This window comes from Artibeus jamaicensis, unplaced genomic scaffold (assembly GCF_021234435.1).
Source record: "Artibeus jamaicensis isolate MK-2021 breed Jamaican fruit bat unplaced genomic scaffold, CSHL_Jam_final contig_490, whole genome shotgun sequence".
Classification (NCBI taxonomy): Eukaryota; Metazoa; Chordata; class Mammalia; order Chiroptera; family Phyllostomidae; genus Artibeus; species Artibeus jamaicensis.
The window spans coordinates 1048695-1074226 of NW_026521861.1; the positions used below are offsets into that span (position 1 = coordinate 1048695).

Genomic DNA, 25532 nt, shown 5'->3' on the forward strand with positions numbered 1-25532 from the left:
TGTTCCCATCACCCCCCCACCCCCTGATCTGCCCTATCTGGGCACACACACACCTGCATTTCCAGAGCTTGGCTCCTGAATCTTGGGTATTAAAATTTATAAAACACGAGCTGAAGTTCTGGCTCCAGTTATGCTGAAGTTAGGGTGACAAAGATACAGGGATAGTGTTAGAATAGTGTACTCATTAGACTCAGGCCTGGGACCTAGGCAGCCCCAGGTGCAAATCTTGACTCTGTTGCTTAATGGTGAGTATGACGGGGGCAAACCTCAGTTTCTCATTTAAAAAATAAGGCTCATAATCTTCACTTTGTAAGTCTAAAATAAGATAATGTGAGTAAACTGCTTGCCACAGTGCTTGACACACAAACCATTTGTTTAGTAGTAGCTATTATTGTTATTACTGCCGGTTAGAGCTGAAGGAATCACCTAGTTCAAGGGTCAGAAGCTCAAAGGCTACAGAAGCAGACAGCAACCCTAAACGAGGGAAGGAGGCCAGGTCAGAACTGTGGTAAGCTGGACAGGGCCAGCCCCGCCTACAACAGCTTCAAGCACATCTTCAATTGTTGCTAGGCAGACCAGATTCCTGGTTTTTCTTTTCTTTCATCAAGAAAATTTTGTAGCACCGGCAGCTTAGATATTAGCTCTAACTTTTCTTACTTCCCACCTCCTATCTCAGCACTAGAAGCAGCTGGAGGGGAGGGGGTGGTTCCCAAGGCCTCTCTGAACATCCTGGCTTGATAACTCTAGCCCCCCAAATCTGAATGTTTTCTATAAAATTTCACACAATTTAAATAATGTCAATTAAGTAAAAAATTTAAAACACTACTAAATACAACATGTCTGAAGGCAGAATTCACGCTTGTTTCTCAGAGAACTGAGGTGCAGATGTGTCATGGCTGCTGGCAAAGCTGACTGGAAGCCTGGATTCTGAGTTCAAGAACTTCTCCTAGGAGGCCCTTCCTAGACCATGGGCCTTTTCAGCCGCCTCCCCACACAGTTGCTGCCTACGCTGCCACAGCGGCTGGACTTGGCAGCTACTGAAGCACAAAGCCTTTCAGGGCAGCCTTCTCTCTTCTGATAAATCCAAATTCTTATAAAATATTACTGCCCTGGCCAGTGTGGCTCAGCTGGTTGGGCATCGTCCTGCAAAGTGAAAAGTTGCCAGTTCAATTCCCTGACAGTGCAGCCACTTTGGTTGTGGGTTCAGTTCATGAACTGGGCACATGGGCGAGGCAACCAATTGATGTTTCCTTCTCACATCAATGTTTCTCTCCCTCCCTCTCTTCTCCCTCCCTTCCCCTTTCTCTATAAATAAATAAATAAATAAATAAATAAAATCTCTAAATGTTGGAGAGGGCTCTGTGACAGCCGGTCAAGTCCCAGGACGCTGGAGATCTCAACTCCTAATTTAAAGCTCTATTTCCTTTCTTTCTCTTTTGCTCTTTCTTCCTTTTCTTTTCTTTTTACTTATTCATTTGCATATTATTTACTCTTTTTAAAAATATATTTATTGATTATGCCATTACAGTTGTTCTATTCCCCCCTTCATTCCCCTCCACCTGCACACCCCTCCCCTACCATTCCCCCCTTTAGTTTATGACCACGTGTCTCAAGTTCTTTAGATTCTATATTTCCCACACTATTCTTGCCCTCCCCCCTATTTTCTACCTACCATCTATGCTACTTATTTTCTGTACCTTCTCCCCACTTCTCCTTCTCCCACTCCCCTGTTGCTAACCCTCCATGTGATCTTCATTTCTATGGTTCTGCTCCTGATCTAGCTGTCCTCTTAGTTTGCTTTCGTTTTAGGTGTGGTTCTTAATAACTGTGAGTTTGCTGTCCTTTCACTGTTCATCTTTTTTATCTTCTTTTTCTTAGGTAAGTCCCTTTAACATTTCATATAATAAGGGCTTGGTGATGATGAACTCCTTGAATTTGACCTTATCTGAGAAGCACTTTATCTGCCCTTCCACTCTAAATGAAAGCTTTGCTGGGTAGAGCAATCCTGGATGTAGGTCTTTGGATTTCATGACTTGGAATACTTTTTCCAGCCCCTTCTTGCCTGTAAGGTCTCTTTTGAGAAATCCGCTGACAGTCTGATGGGAACTCCTTTGTAGGTGACTGTCCCCTTATCTCTTGCTGCTTCTAGGATACTCTCCTTCATTTTAATCTTGGCTAATATAATGATGATGTGCCTTGGTGTGTTCCTTCTTGGGTCCAACTTCTTTGGGACTCTCTGAACTTCCTGGATTTCCTGGAAGTCTATTTCCTTTGACAGATTGGGGAAGTTCTCCTTTATTATTTGTTCAAATAAGTTTTCCACTCGTGGCTATTCCTCTTCCCCTTCTGGTACCCCTATAATTCGGATGTTGAAGCGTTTAAAGATGCCCTGGATGTTCCTTAGCCTCTCCTCATTTTTTTTCAATTCTTGTTTCTTCATATTTTTCTGTTTGGTCATTTTTTTTCTTCCTTCTGGTCCACTCCCTTGATTTGAGTCCCAGTTTCCTTTCCATTATTATTGGTTTCCTGTGCATTTCCCTTTATTTCAATTAGTTTAGCCTTCATTTGTGACTAAAATCAACCAGTTCTGTGAGCATCCTGATCACCAGTGTTTTGAACTGTGCTGAAAGTTTGGCTATTTCTTCATCGCTTAGATTTATTGGCTCTGGGGCTCTGAGTTGTTCTTGAGCCATGTTTTGATCTGTTCTTGCCTGTTACATATGAGGAGTGGAGCCCTAGGTGTTCACCAGGGCGGGCCACCCAGGTCGCTGGTTTGTGATGCTGTATGGGGGGGTGGGTCAGAGAGGGACAATGGCGGTCCCCTCTGCTGCTTCCCACCAGTGGGGCCTGCACGGTCTGTCTCATCGCTCTCTCCTTCACCGGTTTATCTGTGCGCGAATGTGTGACCATGGTCAGCCCTCAGTGAGTCCACCACCTTGCGCCCTCAGTGGGTCCATCCGCTGCTACTCTACACCTGGGATCCACACACTGCCTGCGCACTGGGGTAGGTCCAGTGGATCTTTCCTGCTCGACCCCGCTCTGGTGCTGGCTCTGCCCCTCTTACCGGTTTGGCTGAAGGGTTCATTGTTGTCAGACTTCCATATAGTTCAATTTTCTGTGCTTTGGCTGTGTTTTTGTCGCTAAAACTTTGTTGTTTTTAAACTTGGTTGTGCAAGAATGCACAGTGCTTCTACCTACACCTCCATCTTGGCGGAAGTCTCTTTTTTCTCTTTGTTAATTTCTACATAGTTTATCATTCTCTCTCCTTTCCTTTTTATGTTTTTGTTTTTTAAAAGATTTTATTTATTTGCCCTGACTGGTACGGCTAAGTGGATTGAGTGCCGGCCTGCACACTAAAGTGTCGAGGGTTCCATTCCGAGCCAGGGCATGTGCCTGGGTTGTGGGCCAGGTCTCCAGTAGGAGGCACATGAGAGGCAACCACATGTTGATGTTCCTCTCCCTCTCTAATTCCCTTTCTCTCTCTCTCTAATTTTTTAAAGATTTTATTTATTTACTTATTTAAGTTTTGGAGAGAAGGGAAGGGAGGGAGAAAGAGAAGGATAGAAATATCAGTGTGTGAGAGATACATTGACTGGTTGCCTCTCACTTGCCCCCAACCAGAAACCTAGCCTGCAACCCAGGCATGTGTCCTGATCAGGAGTCAAACCAGTGACATGTTGATTCACAGGCCAAAGGCCCGCACTCAATACTCTGAGCCACACCAGCCAGGACCCTTTGTTGTTGTTGTTGTTTTTAAATCATTTTTATGTTTTCAGTTACAGTGCACATACAATATTATATTATTTCAGGTGTACACCCCAGTGATTAGACGTTGTATAACTTAGTGATTATCCTGATCAGTGCCATACCCATCTGACACTATACACAGTTATTAGAATGTTATTGACTATATTCCCTATGCTGGACTTCACATCCCATGACTATTCTGTTATAACAATTCGTACTTCTTAATCCTTTCACCTTTTGCACCCTTCCCCCCCAACACCTCTTCTATTTGGCAACTGTCAAAATGTTCTCCATATCTATGAACCTCTGTTCTGCTTGATTTATTTTGTTTTCTAGATTCACTTGTTGATAGATATGTATTTATTGCCATTTTATTGTTCATATTTTTTATCTTTTTTTCCCTTGTCCTTAAAGAAGAGCCTTTAACATTTCATGCAGTACTGGTTTGGTGGTGATGAACTCTAGTTTTTTTCTTATCTGGGAAACTCTTTATCTGTCCTTCAATTCTAAATGATAGCTTCGCTGGGTAGAGTAATGTTAGTTGTAGGTCCTTGCTTTTCATCCCTTTGTTTGTTTGTTTTTTTAAGATTTTATTTATTTATCTTTAGATGGGAAGCGGGGAAGGAGAGAGGGAGAGAAACATCAATGTATGGTTGCCTTTTGTGCGTCCCCTGCTAGGAACTGGCCTGCAGGGAACTGGCCTGCAACCCAGGCATGTGCCCTGACTGGGAATTGAACCGCGATCATGTGGTTCGCAGGCCCACGCTCAATCCACTGAGCTACACCAGCCAGGGGATCCCTTTGAATATGTCTTGCCAATTCTCTTCTGGCCTGGCCTTCTGATGAGATATCAGTTGACAACAGTCTTATGGGCACACCTTTGTAGGTAACTATCTGCTTTTCTCTTCCTGCTTTTAAGAGTCTCTCTTTATCTTTAACCTTTTGCATTTTAATTATGATGTATCATGGTGTGGGCCTTTTGGGGTTCACCTAGTTTGGTATTCTTTGCACTTCCTGGACTTGTATGTTTATTTCCTTCAGCAGGTTAGGAAAATTTTCTGTCATTATTTTTTCACATAGGTTTTCAAGTTCTTGCTCTCTCTCTTCTCCTGCTGGCACCCCCATGATGCAAATGTTGGTACACCTGAAGTTGTCTCAGAGGCTCCTTACATAATCTTTGTGGGGTATTTTTTAAATTCTTTTTTCATTTCCAATTGGGTGTTTTGTCCTCCTTATATTCCAAAATGCGTATTTGATTCTTAGCTTCATCCACTCTATTGTTTATTCCCTTAAATTATTCTTCATTTCAGTTAGCGTATCCTTCATGTCTGACTGGTTCTTTTGCATGATTATTATGTCCTTTTTCATGCTGTTGAAGTTTTTGCTAAGTTCCTTGAAGTTCTAAGTTCCTTGAGCACCCTTATAACCATTGTTTTGAACTCTGTATCTGGTAGTTTGCTTGCCTCCATTTCATTTCACTCTTTTTCTGGAGATTTCTCCTGTTCTTTTATTTGAGACCTGTTTGTTTGTCTTTGCATTTTGGCTACTTCCCCATTTGTTTCTATGTATTAGGTAGAGCTGCTATGTCTCCCGGTCTTGGTAAAGTGGCCATATAGTAGGTGTCCTGTAGGGCCCAGTGGTGCAGCGTCCCCAGTCATCCAAGCTGGATGCTACAGGTAAGCCCCTGTGTGGGCTCTGTGAACTGTTGTAGTTGAGCCTTGATTGCTGCTGGTGTCACTGGGAGGGACTGACCCTTAGGATAAAGGGCTTCAAGGACAGCTGCAACTAGAGTGAGAAGCTACTATGCAGAGCTCATCCCTACAAAGCAGGACTTGCTTCAGTGGGGCTTCAGTGCTCACCAAGTCTGTCCCTTAAGTGTATCACTCATGGAGGTGGTTGGGTTGTAATCTGCCATGGTCTAGAGTTTCCACAGGGTGCACTGGCTCAGGGGCCTCCTGGGAGGTGCAAGGTCAGCCACACCTGTGCCCTGCCTGGGGCTACCTGGCATGAGCTACAGAGCAGTCTGCAAATGGCTAATAATTGAGCTGGGCTTGGAGGTGCCCTGGAGACACCAAGCTGTGAACTAGTGACAGTGCTCATCCTAGGGCCACTTAAAAAGAGGTACAGGATATGCAGAGGCTATCTGCTTTCTGTTAGAAATTTTAGGAAAGTCCAAAGCATGAGGCAAGAGAGGCCATTTGTACAGAAAAGCCACTGGAAACAGCTTGGGTAAGCCTGCAAGCTGGGTGGGGTGTGATCTAAGGGAATCACCAGGGCGGGGTGAATAGTGTGAGCCAGGCTGATGGAGACTCGGTGCCCACCTACAGGCTCTGCTGGAGGGTAGGTCTCAGAAGGGGAACAATGGCCTCTGTCAGTACTTTCGTCTGGTGGAAAGCTCTTGCTCTGATGCCAGACTATTCAGTTCTTCCCTGTATGTCCCCGGTTCCTTTCAAGCTGCTGCCTCAGTGATTGAGCTTAAAGGGAGTGAGTCCAAGTAAGTTTGTAGGTGGGCCTTTTAAAAGGAACTGCCTGGGACTTTCGAACCCTTCCATCCCACTCAGCCACATCCCTGATAATTTTTACAGCCAGAAGTTATGGGGACTTCCCTTCCTGGCCCTGGAACTCTGGGCTGGGAGGCCTGGGGTGGAAATCATCTTGACATTATATAAAATAAAGGTGAAAATAATGAGGAATCACTGTAGGACTATCAGCAAAAGGTTACCTCATTATTTTCTGCTTCATCTACACAAAATTGTCTTCAAGTAAAAAGTGGACATAAGGTGGGACTGAAGAGTCTGCTGCTTTGGAGAATATCACTGTCATCACACTTTACTTCTGAGTGTGCCATAATGACAAGTGGACTTCAACCAGTGACCCTAGGACTCTACCCATGGCCACAGCTACCCTAACAAATAGATGTAGAGTGTGAAAAAGTGTGAGAGTATTTAGCTATGACAACTAGCCTCCTTTCCCTTCACTGGCTTTTGATGATAATTTAATTTTTATGTATGTATGTATGTATGTATTTATTTTTAGCCAGAGAGGAAGGGAGGGAGAAAGAGAGGGAGAGAAACATCAATGTGTGGTTGCTTCTCATGCGTCCCCCTGCACTTGGGACCTGGCCTGCATTGCACCCAGGCATGTGCCCTGACTGGGAACCGAATCAGTGACTTTGGTTCACAGGCTCAATCCACTGAGCCACACCAGCCAGGGCTTGATGATAATTTTTAAAGCAGCTTATACAATATATTAAATGACATTTTGTCTAGTTTTATAGATTCTACTAGCATTTCCCTTGACATGAGCATAGCATTTATCTTCCTATATCTCATAAGACCCATTTACTCACCTCATGATAACACAAACCTGTACATAATAAAATTTTAATGAACACTCACATGAATACATGTAAAAATCAGTGAATTGTGAACAAGGTCCATAGTTTAGTTATAGCTTTGTAGCAATATCAATGTCCTAGGTTTAAACAAGTTTTTTTTAGCCCTGGCTGGCATAGCTCAGTAGATGGAGCATGGGCCTGCAAAACAAAAGATTGCAGTTCAATTCCCAGTTGGGGCACTTGCCTGGGTTGCAGGCCAGTTCCCAGCAGGGGACGCATGAGAAGCAACCATACATTGATATTTCTCTCCCTCCCCTCTAAAGATAAATAAATAAAATCTTTAAAAACCAAAATTTTTTAAACATAATGATTTTAGAGAGAGAGGAAGACAGAAACAGAGAAACATTGATATGTTGTTCCACTTAGTTATGTATTCATTGATTGTTTCAACCCACAACCTTGGAGTATTGGGATGATCTAACCAACTGGGCTACTCAACCAGGACTTCCATGTCCTGGTTTTGATAATTATAAATGTTATCAATGGGGCAGATTGGGTGAAGAGAACATGGGCACTTTCTCTGCTATTTTTGCAACTCCTATTCAAGTCTAAAATTATTTCAAACTAAAAGTTTTTTTTTTTAATTTAAGGGAGGAATTCCTTGCAGAACTGGCCATCTTAAAATCTTAGGGTCTAAAATATTTACTTAATGTCTAAAATTTTAAAAAACTGACAAAACCAAGTGTTGACAAGGATATGGCACAATGGGAAGTCTCATAAGCTGCTGGTGACTGCGTAAACTGATACAGTGACTTTGGGAAAAATCGTTTGATAATTACTAATGTTGATGGTATGTATTCTACATAAAGTAGTAATTTTACTCCTAGGTGTATCCCAATTTATATAAAAGTCAAAAGCATGTAAAATTATAGAGTTATAAATTAATTAATTAATAAAGAGAAAGGATTAATGATTTGGAGGGAGCACAATGGGAGCTTCTGGAGGTGTTAATAATGTTCTGTTTCTTGACCTGTATGATGATCACATGAGTGTTCACTTAAAATAATTAATTGAGGTATACAGCTATTATGTGCACTTTTATGCTGATCTGTTATATATCAAAACAAACAAAGAGCCCTGGCTGGTGTAGCTCAGTGGATTGAGCGCGGACTGCAAACCACATGATTGCGGTTCGATTCCCAGTCAGGGCACATGCCTGGGTTGCAGGCTGGTCCCCTGCAGGCCAGTTCCCAGCAGGGGACGCACGAAAGGCAACCATACATTGATGTTTCTCTCCCTCTCTCCTTCCCCCCTTCCCATCTAAAGATAAATAAATAAAGTCTTAAAAAAGACCCCACAAAAACCCCAAAAGAAATGTAGAAAACATCTAAATGATTTAAATATCCTTCCTACGTTTATCAGTACAATATATGTCCAAGACTTCTGGCCAAGATGGTGGCATAGGTAAACATGGCTCGCCTCCTCTCATACCCACATCAAAATTACAACTAAAATATAGCACAACTATCACTCAGAACCATCAGAAATTGAGTTGAATGGAAGTCTGACATCTATGGAATTTAAAAAACCACATCCATCCAAACCGGGAGGGGGGAGAGATGCCAAATGCGCTGCTCCCACATCCACATGTAGTGGATAAAAATTTAGGAGGGATATCATGGGAGTGAGGAGTCTCAGCCCCTCACCAGGCCCCCAGCCCAGCGTTCCAGTTACAGGAGGCTAAGTCCCCATAACTTCTGGTTGCAAAGTCCAGTGGGGATTGAGTCAATACAAAAAACTTCTGGAGTCCTAAGCAGTTCCCTTTAAAGAACCCACACACAGACTTACTCAGACTCACTTCCTCTGAGCTCCAACACCAGGGTAGCAGCTTGAAAGGCACCAGTAACAAACAGGGAGAAACCGAAGTATCTGGTATCAAGACAGGATCTGGGGTACAGCTTTTTCCCAAGACAGAAAGGCAGGCAGAGGCCACTGTCCCTTTTCGGAACCCTCCCCCAACAGAGCCACAGAACCAACAGACAGGAGCCATATTTAAAACTCCATCAACCTGGCTAACACTGTTTGCCCTGCCCTGGAGATCCCCTGAGGCTTGTCCCACCCAACTTACCAGTCCACCCTAACTGTTAACAGTAGCTTTTCCATGTAAATGGCTGGTCTTGGCTCCTGCTTCATAATTTCATAAATCCATCAAACAAGCTACAGCTGGCCTCAGTAAACCCCCAGCCCTCACCCCACCCCCATACCTCTTGCTAAGTGGCCTTAAGACAGGCACTAGCAGCAGCCAGCCTAGATTTACAACTTGGCTTCCTATGGGAGTCTCCCAGCCCAGCTCAAGTAGCATCCATCTCAGATTGCTTTATAGCTCAGGCAGTGTGGCCTATGGCAGAACACTGGTGGGGGCTGACCTTGGTCTACACCACTGGGGAAACTCCAGAGCCTGCACACCCAGTGGACAGTTATAGACCACACTGGAGCACCGCCACTCTGCCCCTGCACAGCTGATCCTCCACAGAAGGTGGAGGTTGGTGGTCAGTGGTCACAGCCAGTCCTTGCAGCTGACTGGCCAAGGTAAATCCCTCTCACTGACCTGCCAACAGCAATCAAGGATCAACTACAAGAGGAAGGTGTACTCAGCTATCATGGAGGGTGTATTTCGAGTATCCACTTTGGGTGATAGGGGAGCCTGTGCCACTGGGCCCTGCAGGAACCCTATAACACTAGGCCATGCTACCAAGACAGGGAGTCATAGCAGCTCCACCTAATACATAGAAACAAACACAGGGAGATTGCCAAAATGAAGAGACAAAGAAACATGGCCCAAATGCAAGGACAAATCAAAACTCCAGAAAAAGAACCAAGTGAAATGGAGATAAGCAATTTATCAGATGCAGAGTTCAAAACACTGGTTATAAGGGTGCTCAAGAAACTTAGTGAGGACTGCAACAGCATAAAGAGATCCAGTCTGAATGAAGGATATATCAATCGAAATAAAGAACAATTTACAGAGAAACAACAGTAAAGTGGATGAAGCCAAGAATCAAATCAATAATTTGGAACTTAAGGAAGCAAAAACCAACAAATCAGAACAAGAAGAAAAAAGGATCCAAAATAAACTAAGAATAGTGTAAGCAGCCTCTGGGACAACTTCAAGCATCCTAACACTAGTATAATAGGGATGTCAGAAGGAGAAGAGAAAAAACAAGAAATTGGAAATCTGTTTGAAGAAATAATGAAAGAAACTTTCCTGACTTGATGAAGGAAATAGACATGTAAGTCCAGGAAGCACAGAGAGTCCCAAACAAGATGGATGCAAAGAGGCCCACTCCAAGACACACTGTAATTAAAATGCCAAAGGTTAAAGATAATTAGAGAATCTTAAAGGCAAGAGAAAATAAGTTAGTTACCTACAGGAGAGTTCTCATAAGACTGTCAGCTGATTTCTCAAAAGATACATTGCAGGCTAGAAAAGACTGGCAAGAAATATTCAAAGTCATGAAAAGCAGGAACCTACAACCAACATTGCTCTACCCAGTAGAGCTATCATTTAGAATCAAAGGGCAGATAAAGAGCTTCTCAGACAAGAGAAAACTAAACGAGTTCATCATCACCAAACCATTATTGTAAGAAATGTTAAAGGGACTTATTTAAGAAAAAGAAGATCAAAACTATGAACAATAAAATGGCAGAATACATATCTGTCAACAACTGAATCTAGAAAACAAAACTAAGAAAACAAGGAGACAGAATCATGGATACAAAGAGAATTTTGATGGTTGCCAGATTGGAGATGAATGTGGGGAAATGGGTAAAGAGGTGAGGGGTTTAAGAAGCACAGAATGGCCATGGGGATGTTAAGTACAGTAAAGGAAATGGAGTAGCCAAGGAACTTACATGGATGACAGACACATGGATATGAACAATGGTGTGGGGATTGCTTGAGGGGAGGTGCTGGGTTGAGGGGAGCAAAAGGGGAAAAATTGGGACCACTGTAATAGCATAATCAAAATAAAATTTAAAAATAAACTCATAAAAGTTCTCTAAAAAAAATGTGGCCAAGTCATCAGGTTGGATGGAAGTACCGTCTCCATCTCAAGGTGGATGGGAAATTGAGTATGTGGGTGGGGGGAGAGTTGCCTCCTGAGATATAAGAGAATTAAACAAGAAATTTCACCTGTTTTCTTTCTGCATATTTTAAAGCTCATTCAACATGCCTTAATGCCTAGGTATCCCAAAGAGCAAGTCTTCTGGGTATTTCAGCTTTCATTTGGTAGCATATTAGCTGAATTATAATGCTCATCTTCCCACCTGGCTGTCCCAACTTTCTACATTTGTCTCAACGTTCTAATTTATGTATAAAGTATCTTTTACTTTATTATGAAAAATAATTTTACAAAATAATAGTGTTATATTCAGCCATTTGCCTCATTCCAAATTGTCTTAGGGTGTTTATTGATGAGGTACATGATAAATATTTCCCTGGTTGTGATTAGTATCCATACACGTTTTTTTTCGCTTAACCTTATTTTCCTACGCATATTTTTCCCTTTGACTGAGTTCACCTATTTGTCACAGTAGGTAGCTACAAGGTATTCTGTCTTAATTACCTAGTGGAGCTTTCTTAAAAATACTGATTCTAATGTTCAGAGGAAGCACAATTCCTCTGTATCCATTTCTAATGGGTCAAATAGACCATTTGTTTCACTTCTGCTTCTCCCTTTAAGTTGCAAGCCCAGTATTTTCACAGGGTTTATCAAAACAGGGCACATGAAGTGACAGGTTAGAGAGTGTAGCCTCTCAAGTAATTTCTTACCAACTACATACTGACCGTTCACAGTTTCATTTGATATTATTCATTTGTATAGGACTCATTTCAATTCGTCATTACGTTTGTTATTTCATGGTCAGTAGTTAAAGTGAAAGTATGAAAACCTGTGAAGTTCCAGGCTATGCTTCATAGTGGAACGAAACCTACACTCTATACCTCATTCCTTCTTCAGTACAAGCATCTACAGGAAAGAGTGGGGAGGGCAGAGGCAGGACCATCTGTTCTTCGACAAAGTTTAACTTCACCCCCTTCATCTGAATCTAGTCTCCCCATGCAGACACACAAAGGATACTGCTACCTAGCTCCTCTCCATGATCCAGATTAGAGAATGTGGTCAAACTGATTCAACATTTGTAAAGTATGAATACGCAAAATATTTAGTAAATTTATGAGGCAAGTAGATGTTATTAAATGTTTTGGAGCTTTATTGGATAGTGTCAGATAATGAGGATCTGGGAACGTATCTAAACTTCCGAATTGTGTCTTAGGCAGACAATTCCCTCCTCAGAGTATTTTCACAATGTGGTGTTTTCCTGGGACAAAAATCTCTACTTAATAAAGGCAGAGTTCCTGTACAGTCAACATCTTTGGTGTCTACTGTATGCAGGATAATGTTTTCGTCACCAACCGCAGGCCCACCAGGGGGCGTTCGTTCCCTGTCTAACCATTAGCGACCCAGAAAATCCAAGTTAAACTTGCCTTTCACACTCAGGAAGTCATTCACATTTAATCCACAAATATTTACCAAGAATTTTCTGTTCTTTCAGGCGCGGGGGTAGGTTCGAAAGATAACAGTGGTGAGTTAGATACCATCCCTAATACTAAGCCCTTGGGTCATAGCAAAGACTGAAAATTAAGACCGGCTATAATAAAGTGGGTAAGAGTTTCTATTAAGTTTGTTGTTTAAACACTGGCGCCAAGCCTTAGAAGCGAGTGACAATTCAATAGGAGACCGAATTGCTTCGGGATACAGGCCCTCTGTATCCCGAGCAACAACCTCCACGCTCGAGGCATTGCCAGAGGCCTCTCCTTAGGTGAGTGGCTCCATAAGTCACCTCCGCAATTTCCAGTCTGCCTCCTGCAGTTCTCTTGCAGTTCATTTCTGCCCTAGGTCAACACCTCCGTTGCTCTAAAGCCAAAAATAAGGGATCACTCAGGACTACCAGCCACAGCTGGCTCCGCCCACTTTTTCCAGTTTAAAACCGGCGGGCTTTTCCTGTTCTGGCTTCCTAGACTTCCTGTCTTAATTCTCGCGACAATTGCGAAACAACGCGTGAAGTTCGCTTCCCATCCCTCTTCGGAGTTTGAGAGACCAGGTGACAGGGTACCTGTCTTCCCCCGCCTCATCAGGCCCTTCCGGCCAGAGGTGGCGTGTAACGCCACTAGGGAACTGCTAAGTAGAAGGGGCCCGGCTGGAGAGTCCCAGGCCGCACGCGGGAACCTGAACGTCTGGGCCTCCTGTACGCATGCGAAGCAGAGCCCCCTGGGCGGTGTCAAGGCCCCGGACCAGCTCAGCACTTCGTAGTTAGGCGGGAAGCCCCGGCTCAAGTTGCTCCGCCCCCGGCCAGGTCCTACTGGACGGAGCCTGACTACTTACAGTCTCCTCCCCAGCTTCGGAGCTCAGTTTCCGCCCCCTGGAAGCTGAATTTGAGTGCGGCTTCTGTAAGCCTTTTGGGGCCGGCGGGGCGGGGCCTGGCAGACCCCCGGTAAGGCAGGCGGGCTTCCAGAAATGCTTTCCGCTCCGTCCCCAGCCCAAAGTGCCACGGTGGCGCTGGTGGCGGCTGCAAGACCGTGTGTCTCTGGCCTTGCAAACCTCGCAACCATAACCTGTAATCCGTACTCCGGAGGCGCCCCGCCCACCTTTTCCGGCGGCCGCTGGTCGACTCGGACCTTTAATTACCCTGCTCAGCAGTGGTTAAAGCACCTGCCGGATGTAGGGAGGGAGGAGGAGGCCAGATGTGGGGAGGCCGATATAAGCGCCCAGTCTCTGGTCGGCGCCTTGGTGGGGAAGCTGGATGTACAAGCCTGCAATCACTCCCAGGAAGCCGGTTTGGGGCTGTGGAGAGACAAAGTTGCGTGGCCCTGCCCTGCAGGAGCTCCAGACTTGGCACCAGAGCTCCTACTCCAGGGACTGTAAAGTCAGATGGGACAGGGCCTAGCTGGTCAGCCAACTCTTCGAGCTTCACAGCCACCACCCCTCCCTACCTTCTACTTTCAACCCCCACCCCACCCTGTCTCCGGTCCTCTCCCAGCTTCGGTGTCCGATTACGGCTCCTCTATTCTCACTGTGACATTGGCCCAGGCTGAGGGAAATGGCCCAGGAGGGTCCTGTGCAGCCGCATAAAATTGGCAGCTTCAGAACTAGAGGATAGGGTGTGTGTGTGTGGGGGGGGGTGCTACGTCTAGGGGCGGGGAGAGGGGCGGAGGAGCTGTTTTCTGAGTGCAAGCCCGTGGGCGCTCTCAGAGATCTTCAAGCCGGAGCAGAGGTGGCTTTGCGGGCCCAGCCGATTGTTCTCTGCTTTCTTCCCACTACCTACTTTTTCGGACAAGAGTCAGGATTGCTCTGAAGGGCTCAGTCCCGGACACTAGGTGAGAGCTCTGGACCCTAGGACATCACCCCCCACCCTTCTCATCCTTATTAACAACTCCTTACTTCTCGTGGGCCATCCCTTCCCATCCACCTCTAGGGCAGGAAACTTATTGAGTTGGATGGTGTGTAGCAGTGGTGTGTGTGTGTGTGTGTGTGTGTGTGTGTGTGTGCGCGCGCGCGCCTGAGCTTATAACCCCTTTCTTTAACCTTTCCCTAACCCCCAGGAACAGCCCAATTACCACCCAGCATAACTGGATGACCCCCATGCCTCGGCATTGAGGGTCCACTTGACTCCAGGGTAGCAAGGGAGGGGACAATGCTAGAGTCAAACTTTGGTACGATGAACAGTGAGGTTTCTTCTGACCTCCTGACCTGGCTTCCCTCCCTGGCAGGGTGCACGAACCCACTGATGCCCAGAGTACTCACAGGGCTTCCAGCTAACTATGCCACAACTGCCCGCAGCTACCTTGGCGCTGCCCCTGCTACTGCTACTGCTGGTGGTACGGGAGCCGCCCCCGACCGGTGCGCGGCCGTCCCCAGGCCCGGATTACCTGCGGCGGGGCTGGCTGCGCCTGCTGGCGGAGGGCGAGGGCTGTGCTCCCTGCCAGCCAGAGGAGTGCGCTGCGCCACGGGGTTGCCTGGCCGGCCAGGTGCGCGACGCTTGCGGCTGCTGCTGGGAATGTGCCAACCTCGAAGGCCAGCTCTGCGACCTGGACCCCAGCGCCCACTTCTATGGGCGCTGCGGCGAGCAGCTTGAGTGCCGGTTGGACGCAGGTGGCGACTTGAGTCGAGGAGAGGTGCCGGAACCGCTGTGTGTCTGCAGCTCACAGCGCCTGCTCTGCGGTTCCGACGGCCGCACCTACTCGCAGATCTGCCGTCTGCAGGAAGCGGCCAGAGCTCGGCCGGACGCCAACCTCACTGTGGCGCACTCAGGGCCCTGCGAATCGGGTATGGGTCTCCTACACACAGCACTTTGAGGAACCTCGAGGCATTGCTGCCCCTGTCCCCCCCCCCCCACCCCAGCAGCATTAGTTCCTGGCCAGAGGACAGAAAAAGATGAGGCCTGCAAGGCAGTATAAGAGCTCATTTTCGCTGCTCGTGTGGAGAGGCCACCGCCCAAAGGTTCGGGTTGGAGCTTTTTGTGAAAAGCTCCAGACCCGCTGGCAGGGACCAACTCTTGAGGGAGCAGGCGCACAGCCAATTGTTGGCCTCAAAACTGAGAAAGTGAAGAGACTCCCAGACTTTGCCCCAGACCACTGAAGCCCAGGCAGGGAGACTTGGGTTCCTGTGAGATGCAATCAGATTTCATTTGGACGGCTTTGCATTGTAAGCAGTTAACTCCAGTCTCCCCACCTCCCTATCCCACCCCCTTCCTCTGAGCTGAGGGATTAGTGGGGGAGGGGGGCTCTTCTAACTCCCTCCATCCTAGGGAGCTCAGGGCCACTCAAGCTTCAAGTTTTATTTGGCGGCTTTAGTAACTTTCACTTCCTGAGCCCCTTTGGTGGGTCTGGCTGGGCCCATGCTGCCAGGAAAACAAACACGCTGTGGGGGGTTCCCAACACTTTCCCCCAGTTCGGTTTCAGGTTCTCTGCCTTTGCATTTTGGGACGCGCCCCAACCCCGGAGTCAGGTGGGGGAAGGGCAGCTTTTTTGGCCTTTGTCAACTGGACCTGGTTAGAAAAGGGGGGGGGGGTGGAGGAGGGAGGTGTCGGTTACAAACACAGGGATAGGGGCCTAGAGGGTGGAATGAGGACAGCCGAGCAGTCTGGGACAGTGTGGCTGCCAAGATGAGGTGTGGGTCTGTGTGCTTGTGTGTGCACGTGTCTGCTCATACATCTCCGTTCTGCATTTGCACAGTGTGAGCCTGCATCCACATTGGTATACATGTCGTATTCACGGATGTGTATTTACCCACATACATGTTAAACAATGGTTCGTATATGGGCTCCTTGCTGGGCTAGGTGTGTCATCCTGTTCTCAGGCCTCCCACCTCCACCCCCAGAGCCCCAGATCCTGTTGCATCCATCCAACATTTGGAATGTGACGGGGAAGGATGTGATCTTTGGCTGTGAGGTGTTTGCCTACCCCATGGCCTCCGTCGAGTGGAGGAAGGATGGCTTGGACATTCAGCTGCCGGGAGATGACCCCCACATCTCTGTGCAGGTAGGGGAAGGGAGCAGGGCTTCCCTATGGCAACACAGGGCCCACTTAGAAGGACCCTGCTGACTCCTCCTCTGGTTACAGTTTAGGGGTGGACCCCAGAAGTTTGAGGTGACAAGCTGGCTGCAGATTCAGGCTGTGCGTCCCAGTGATGAGGGCACCTACCGCTGTGTGGCCCACAATGCACTGGGTCAGGTGGAGGCCCCAGCTAGCCTGACCGTTCTCACACCTGGTAAGGGGGAACCTTGGGTTCTGGGAGCAGGAGAGGATGGTGGTGGACTTGGGCCCTGTAGTGTGTATCCATGTTTGTATGTGCCTGTGGGTGCACGTGCAAGTGTGGCTTCCCCACAGACTGGGATGTGTGCACATGCGTAGCACTCTGACCTCTCTCCTTTGCCCACATATGTTTGCAGACCAGCTGAACTCCACAGGCATCCCCCAGCTACCGTCCCTGCTCCTGGTCCCTGAGGAAGAGGCTGAGAGTGAAGAGGGAGAGGATTACTACTAGATCCACAACCCTGGCCAATGGGGGTGGGTGAGTGGGGATCGTTTTTATCCCTGCTCTTGAAAAGATTTGGAAAGGGGTAGCAAGGCCCCTGAACAGATTGCTTTTAATGCCTTTAGTAAGGGAGACATGGGGTGGGTAGACAAACATTGGAGGAGGGTAAGGAGAGAGGCAGAGACCAGGGTATAGGGGCGGTGGGATGTAAAGGGGCCCCTGCAGGAGACGCATGGACCAACTAAGAAGAAGGCAATAGCTGTCTTGTGGTCCCTAGGCTGAGTGGGGCGTGGGGTGGGGTGGAGTGGAGCACACATAAAAAGGCGCAGAGAACAGGTTCCTCCCTTGCTTCCCAGAAGCCCTTCCGCCAGCCCTGACGGGCCAGTCTTCCTAACTGTCCTTCTACACAGCTCCTGCTGTTATTGTCCTTGTCCTCAATCTTTGCCCTGCCCCAGTTTGCCCTTTCTCAAAATTAACCTTCTGGAAATTTCCCTCTCTCCTAAGTCCCAGTTGCACTTACTAAGTGCAGTCCTCTTTGCTGCTCGCTGTCTGCTATCCAGGAGAGCACCATGGAGCATGGGTTGGTTCAGTGCAGTAAGATGGGCATTTGGTCATGTCCAATTTCTCCTGTTATTCTGGAAACTCCATATCTTGCACCACTTTGTGTTGGACAATGCCTAGCACAGGACTAGGCACAATAAGCACACAATAAAGGTTTATGAACAAACTGAGACACACAGATGCACAGATGGTTCATGCAGATGTGCACATGAAGGCCGAATTTCATGGTAGTAAGACTCCGGCTTCCAGAAGCCATAGGCCCTGCTCATTAAGCACATGTCTGCCAGATGCACAGAGAGGATGCTTGAGCTGGGGCCTACCCTGCCCTCTAGGGAGGAAGGCTGGAGGCATCTGGGTGGAGGGAGGCTGTCCTCCCCAGTCTGCACTCCACTGGGGCTGGTCTGGAGATAGATTGCCTGCCCTTCTATCTCATTCTGGTTTCCTCTCCAAACAGAGTAGGGCATTGGGTCTATGTGGGTAGGACGCAGTATGAAAGCATAAACTGGGGAGGGGAGGGGAGAAGTTTGGCTATGTGCATGGCCACACCCTAGGACTCCTCTAGGAATCCTGCTGTCCCTGCTGAACATAAAGTCATGGTAAACTGGTTTCCTCATCAGCCCCAACCGTGACCTGTTCTTTCTGACTGAGGAACCCTCACAGAGCTGGACTCTGTCGCTACCAAATCTCTCTCTACACTACCTAGCTGAGGGACACTGGTAAGGCGCAGTGTTTATTGACTGATTGAAGAAGATGAAAGCTTAAATTCTGAAGCCACGTAGGACGGCGACGGCTTTCTGTGCGCCTGGGCTACGCCCGGAGCCTGGCGCCACCACGGGAGAGATCCGCAGTTGGTTCGGTGTCTGAGCTTGTCCGCTGGGGCCCAACACAGAAGCCGGGCTTCTTGAGAGGGGCGTGGTCTGGAACCCCAACCACAGGGCTTGGCCGCCCCTCACGGAACAGCCAGGCTCCTCCAGCGGTTAAACCAGAGGATTGCTCTTATAGCCTGGCTGGAGCCCAGCGGCTCCAGGAGCTGCGCTCTACAAATTTGGGGCATATTCCAAGGCGACCGCGGAAGCAGGAGTAGGGATGTGAGAGGTGTGGCCGGTCAAGCCGTTCGTTCATTGTTCCTGATCAGAAGGAGGTGCTCCACTCTGAAAGTGGGGAGGGGACTGGGTCCTGCCACAGCCCCGGAATCCGCCCCTAGATTGTTGTGCAGGGGGGTTGGCAGGGAGGGCGGGTAGCGGCGGGGTGGGGGGGGGGGGGCTCCAGCATAGCAGGGTTCTAAGGCGCCCCCTGGCGGGCCCATCTATCCTGTTGCGTCTACCTGCGGACCAGAGGCTCCACCCGACCCTAGGGGGTCACACAGGCCCCCCGGAACCCATACTCTTGGATTGCTTTCATAGCGAGTTAGAGTTCAGTCTCCTTACAGCCTCAGTTTCCCCTTCCTCGGCCTACTTGTTCAGGCCCCACAGCCTGGAGTAGTAGGAACCCCTGCTGCGTTCTCTACACCCCCACCGCCGCTGCCTCCGCTCCAGCGGACGCACTTTAATAATGTCGCTGGAAAGTGACATGCGATTTATTATTAAAGTAATGTGGGGACGGGAAAGGTTTAATAAACGCGCTGCGATGCCGAGGATTATTCGCCGCAAATAAATGAGAGCGCAGGCGGCGTTTTAATAAATAATTTCCCGCTGCTCCCGGGGGAAGAGAGGGGAGGAGGAGGGGGAAGCTGAACTGCTGCCAGAACTCCCGGTTTCTCCTCCTCCCGGGTTTCCAAGACTTCTCCGCATTTTTTCATCCTAGGTTGCTCACACCCAACGTGTGAGGTTCTAGGAAATCTGACGCCGAGTGGCCAGTGCCTGGGGGCGGGCGAGACTGTGTCCCACCCCAATTCCCCCACCTCCGGGATTTTTAGTAGTTTGCTTAAAACGAGCGAATACGCTTCCTTCTGACTCCGAACCAGAGATCCGGAGTCAAGACCTGACCGGGCCAGGAAGTGTTAACCAGGACTAGCCCCTTCCAAGCTGAGGGTCCCAGGTCCCAGGTCCCAGGTCCCAGGTCCTGTGGCCTGGCCATTCTCCCAGCTTTTGCCTGACTCAGGCTGGGCGGTCTGGGAAGGGTGTAGAGAGTAGCCAAAGGGGGGCCGTGTATACAGGTGTGTAATTTACAGGTGTGTAGTTTTCACGTGTGTGCAAGCGACCATTGTGGGATGGGGCCACAGTCTGGCTGGTCGTTAATGAAGGAAAGGCCCTTGAGCCTGGTCTGAACCTACGGAGTCCTGGTGAAGCTCACCAGCTGGCTCACTGGTGAATGGGTATGGATTTGAGCTCGGACCGAGCAGAATTGGAGCCCCCAGGGGGCGTCCATCCCCTCTACAGAAGCCTGGAGGCCCGAGAGTATGAACTGGATTTCGGAGAGGGCCCAGATTGCAGACTTTGGGGCCAAAGGACACGCCCACCATGCTGCTGGGTAGGGGAGAGAGGGGAAAGTTCATGGGGTACACTGGCTCCGAAAGTTTTGTGCCTCCAACTAGTCGACCGACACGTCCGGCAACACTTCGGGGAGTACAGGAAGTAGCAAAAGAGTGCCACCTGGTGGATATTTCGGGTTATGGCAGCCAGATCTGGGCTAGGGGCCTTGAGACAGGTAGGCTGGAAAATTTTAAGTAAAAAGGTGCTTTCATTTATATTCATTTATGTATGTGAAGATTTCCATGTATGTGTAGTATATATGCGATACCTTTGTGTGGTATCTATGTAATACACAGGGTCAGGCACAAATAATGCCTCTTTCTTATTAAACAACCATAACCATGTAATTCTGTAACAACAATATTACACTCAAGCACACCTTATGGTATTTTAGGTGAAATGTTCAAATTGCTGTCCACCTCGTGTGATACTTTCACATACCCTACCGACCACACTCGATCAGGCCTTACTTCTGCTGGACCCTGTATGTCATATGTTCACGGTAGTGATGTGTGTATATGTATGCCTGTAGGCACTATATGTGAGGTGTGTGTGTGCATTAATGTCTGTACATCACAACTATGCTATGTGTGTGAGGTACCTCAGTGCACACATGTATGTAGATACCCGTGTGGGCACATAAGTGCATGTGTGTACATAGCACTATATATAGATGTATTATTACGTGTGCACATAGCTGTAGAAACATACAATGATTTATTTGCAAGTACTTGTTTTATTATATGCCATTCTTTCAGCAAACATTTCTTATGTGCCAGCACTGTTGTTTAGGGCTGGAGGTATGTCACAGAAAAACACATGGTCCCCATTTTTATGGAGCTTACCTTCTATTCTAAGATGTGCATGTAAATAAATTACATACGTGTACATGTAACTCTGTGTGTATGTGTGAAGACGACAGGCTTAAACATGCTGGTGGGCTTGGAGATTCTCTGTTGTTTTGCTCAAGAACTTAGGTCCTGTCACCTAGGACTGACTATTCTAAGTGTACAGGCAGCTAAGGACAGGGAAAGAGCCTGGAGACATAGGCTGATTACCTCCTGGGATATATTTTGGTTATTTCTTCAGCCATCTGAGTGACTAGAGTCTTTCTAAAATTGAGAACAACTATATAAGTCCACTTGGAGTAAGAAAATGTGAATGAAGATCAAGTCTTTCCTCTCTACTCAGTGCAAAGCACCTTAGGAGGAAGGCTGATGGGCTGGGGATGGGTGGGAATGGGGTCTGGGAGGCTGGGGGTAGAAATAAGTTTTTGGAGAGCAGTGATGAGGGCATTTAGAGACTGGAAGGGGTCCGGTCTGCGGTTCAGTTGCAGCTAATGAGAGAGTTTGAGAACTCTTGAAGGAGGGATGGGCTGGTGGACAGATGGAGCCTGAGGGGAGTAATGAGGTCAGGACCATGGGTGGAGTTGGAGGGGCAGACACAGGGGCTGCAGTGGCAGGGATACCCTTGGCTCCGGTGGAATTTGGAGGCCGGCTCAGATGGAGGCAGCCCTGCCTTTCTCCCATGCTCCCTTCTGCTTGCCAGGGCCCCTGGTGTTCTCTAACCCTCTCTCTCCTCAAGCTGGGTCCCAGATGTACTGGCGGTAGAGGAGAAGGGCTCAGGCTCCAGGGCTTGTCCTGGCTTAGTGACTCACGGGGAGTGGCGGGGTGGGGGAAGGTGAGGCAGAAGTCCCAACACCACTGTCCCATGAAGACTTGTCCCAGCCACCTGGGTCATTGACAGCCGAGCTGCTATGACCAGCTTCAAGTTTGGGTTCAGTCCAGGGGTTTCAAACAGAGATGGGGCCTGGACCTGGACAAGGTCACAGAACACGCCCCCCCCCCAAAACACACACACATACACACACATTCCTGGGACTCAGTTGGGAAAGGTGCTTCTGAATTATTTCCTCCTTCCTTCCCATCTTTTGCTAGATGTTTTTCAAGCACAGTCAAGGCCATGAGTCTCCAGGTGCCATCTTCACTCATGGTCTGTGGTAACCCCTGCCTGTCCCCTTCCTTCTCGACCTTCCACGCTGGACTGCTTCATCCTGAGACCATGGTTTCTGTCTTTTCATCTCCTCTCCTCCCTTCCTTCAGTCCCTCTTTTTTCCCCCCAAGGTTGAGATCTTAGATCCCCAGTCTGAGAGGCTAAAGGTTGGTTCCTGGCCTGGATTCAGTTTTGCCATTTTCTTTGCCATCCGGGTAATTGAAGTCTTTCTGAACAGGACGAACAGTTACGAAAGTCAGTGTTGGTGACAAGTGTTACCCCGTGCTCAAGTCTTAACCTTGTCCCCTTGGTGATCAGTACCTTGGGAGGCAGGGTGGACTTGTGGGTATTGAACTGGAGTCCCTTGGGAGAAAAGGCAGGGTCTCTGAGAAGTGATGTGGTCTCCCAGGAAGAAAGTTGAGGATTCTAGGGATAGTTACTTCTGCCTCCATCCTCCCTCAACCCCACGTCACTGGAGCTGGGCTGGAGAAAACTCCATGAGTCTCCTGGACTCAGCTGGCCCTCATAGGGACCCAGGTTCTAGGTCCAGCTTTTCTTCTCCTCATGCCCCTCCCCCACTGTGTGAATGGGTGTCAGAAGGGGCAGCAGTGGGGGTCACTGGGGGCAGTGGTCTCTGAAGGGATGGGTCTTTGGGAGCAGAACTGAGCTCAGGTCTAAGCAAGGGGACATGAGCAGTGTGGGTTTGAATCTTTTTAAGTGCATGCCTTGGGCGACTTTCTCAGCTTCCCTTCTACTGTGCCCTCCTCTGCAAATTACTCCTTAGGGGTTGTGATGCGATTAGAGATCTTATAACTAATGTCTCTGGAACACAGTAGGCGTTCAATAAATGACTGTTGTTACTATTATTGTTTCTGGGCAGGTGGGCAGCACGGAGATGAAAGCAGGGTACCTAGTGCAGAGCTTCCTGATGAAATGTGTGTGTTGGGGTGTCTTGGTGCCTGCCTGGAGGAGGCCTTAGGAACAGGCCCTTTAGAGGAGGGGAAGAAGGCAAGGTGGGGATGGGAAGAGACTGGGCTTCCAGAAAACTTAGCAGACTTCACCTTCACCCTCAGCCCTCCTCAGGGAGCCCCTGTCAGAATCCAGGGCTCTAGCTCTGGGCTTGCTGGGCCAGGGGCGCGCCCTAAATTCACCTCCATCCATCTCTTTTATCTGGGCTGCTGAAGGGCTCGAGCTCCGATGGGGCCTCTGATGGGGAACAGATACAGACCAGGCGGAAGCAGCCGGAACTGTGCCGAGCTGGAGTTGAGGACCGGGCCAGGGGGTCAGTGAAGACAGATAAAGCTCAGAGTAGCTGAGGACTCAGGGGACCTGGGAGGAGGGGTGATGAGGGCTGAGAGCTGACTATGTCCTGGGCGGAGGTGAGGGCCGGAAGCCTCTGATGGGGACCGGTGTCCATCAAATAGTCAGACGGAGCCTTTAATGACTCTTTGGGAGGCGGGAAGGGGCAGAGCTCTGTCCCCCAGATGTGGCTGCAGGAAGGCCAGGGTGCCTGTCAGGGAGGAGCGCTGGTCCCAGGGAGAGGCTGAGCCTCAAGGTCCAGGCCGGAGGCAGAGCTTCTGGGGACTGCCTTACCTTTAAGGCAGAAATGGGGAAAAGGTTGGTAAGCGATTCTTCGGTTTTAGTTCCTGTTTTAATTAACTTTGAAGGGCTTGGGGCCTCCCTGAACGCCAGGGAGAGGAGCAGAGCAGACGTTTATTTTCCTCTTTTCCCTTTTAAAGACAATTTTATTAAATCACTTTGTTTTCATTCTGGCTTGAACATGGGGCATTTAAATGGGAAAGTAATTATTTCACCTTGTTTGCTTATGGAGAGAGGAGAGTCGGGAGACAGAGGGAGGGAGGCCAGTGAGAGGCAGAGCCTGGCGGCTTCGGCTGCCACACTTGTGTGCACTCACACACAATCACACTCACACCAGCATCGGTGTCCACACTACCTCCTCACATTGGCACATGTTGTGTGTCCACAGAAAGATACACCGTGTCCACACCCTCCCAAGTGTAGACACCACAGTACCAGCAAGCGCACGTCCCCGTTCTCCTGGAGACGCCATCCTTCACCTCAGCCGCACCCACAGGCAGAAGCTCTGTCTCACGCACAGACACCACACACTGTGCCCACGGTACAGACAGCCTCACAGATACCCCTTCCAAGTGCTGTGGGTGCACACGCACACACACCACATTCAGTTTCTCTGGAGCCTATGGAGGTACGGCATCACAAATACACACAGGTTCAGACACACAGTTCTCCTCAAACACACAAGTGCACCCCGACAGTGATGCCTTGGGACAGACTGGGGGGGGGGGGACATAGCCCCGGAGAAGGTGGAAAAGTGGTGGGGCTCTTCCCTCTCGCTAGGCATCCTGGGCCCTAAATGTACCTACCCCACGGGCTATTCCATGAGGCCCTTTCTTTGCATCTATAATGTTCTTGGAATGACTGCTTGCGACTCTGATCCTGCAGCCTCTGGGACGAAGTGGCCCCCTGCCTCCTCTCCCCCCACCCCTCAAAACCTCCAGATCGCTGGAACAGGAAGGGAGGAGGCCAACAGGTCTCCAGGGCTCAGCCTGCTCCTGCCAGGACCACCCTCGCCCAGACCCAGGTTCTAACTCCGGCTTTGGAGGGGTTAAAACTTGGGTAGCCCGCCCCTCTCCACTCCCACCCCTGGTTGGTACATTGAGGGCCGGTTCGCAGGGGCCATACCTGTACTTTGTCTTCATCTGTCACCCCTTCTGACAGTCAGATACATCTTGTGGGGGGGGGCGTTGGGGGGTGGGGGAGCAATAATTAACCTCTCCTGCTTCATCCCCCAAATGCCGCTGCCTCCGCTGCAATTGCAGCAGGATCTTCAGGAGAGAATAGAGAGGGAGGGTGAAGGAGGAGAGGAGAGGGGAGAGGGGCGTTGGGGAAAAGCAGGCGAGGATCCAGTGAGAGGAAGCACGGCAAGGCCCTGACAGTTTTATTGCCCTGCCAGCCTCTTGTTTGCACCTTTCTTTCCACTCTCTCTTCCTGGGAAGGGCGGGGAGATGGGAGAGGTGTGAGAGAAAGCCTGGTGCCGTACCAAGCTCATTTTTCCCCTTTCACATCCCAGAAGCTCAGGCCCCTTTGGAAGGCCCGGGGGTAGATTTGGGGCAATGGCAGCTTTGCACAGGGACGTGTTGGACTAGGAGAGGGTGTGGGCTGGTGCAGAGGGTGTGGGGGACACCGTGCTGGGGTTTCACAATTGTGGCAAATGACTAGAGCTTGTGTTAAGGACTAATTTTCCTTCCATTCAATAAAGCGGGGAACATGGTGTCTTGGGTTATTCCT

The 25532-nt window shown here is 48.8% G+C and overlaps 1 protein-coding gene across 1 annotated transcript; it reads left to right on the top strand.

Annotated features, from left to right (window-relative positions):
- Window positions 1-14371: 14371 nt before the first annotated feature.
- On the top strand, window positions 14372-17911 carry KAZALD1 (Kazal type serine peptidase inhibitor domain 1). Its single transcript, XM_037159503.2, has 5 exons — window positions 14372-14519; window positions 14913-15468; window positions 16522-16682; window positions 16764-16911; window positions 17093-17911. The coding sequence occupies exons 2-5, from the start codon at window positions 14964-14966 to the stop codon at window positions 17185-17187; spliced, it is 909 nt and encodes a 302-aa protein (XP_037015398.1). The 5' UTR covers window positions 14372-14519; window positions 14913-14963; the 3' UTR covers window positions 17188-17911.
- The last annotated feature ends 7621 nt before the right edge of the window (window positions 17912-25532 follow it).

Excerpts from the sequence above, each read along its gene's own strand:
- KAZALD1 (XM_037159503.2), top strand. The coding sequence starts at position 14,964 with ATGCCACAACTGCCCGCAGCTACCTTGGCGCTGCCCCTGCTACTGCTA. Across the intron at positions 15,469-16,521 it reads CTCAGGGCCCTGCGAATCGG|AGCCCCAGATCCTGTTGCAT; the intron begins GTATGGGTCTCC and ends CTCCACCCCCAG. Across the intron at positions 16,912-17,092 it reads CCTGACCGTTCTCACACCTG|ACCAGCTGAACTCCACAGGC; the intron begins GTAAGGGGGAAC and ends ATATGTTTGCAG.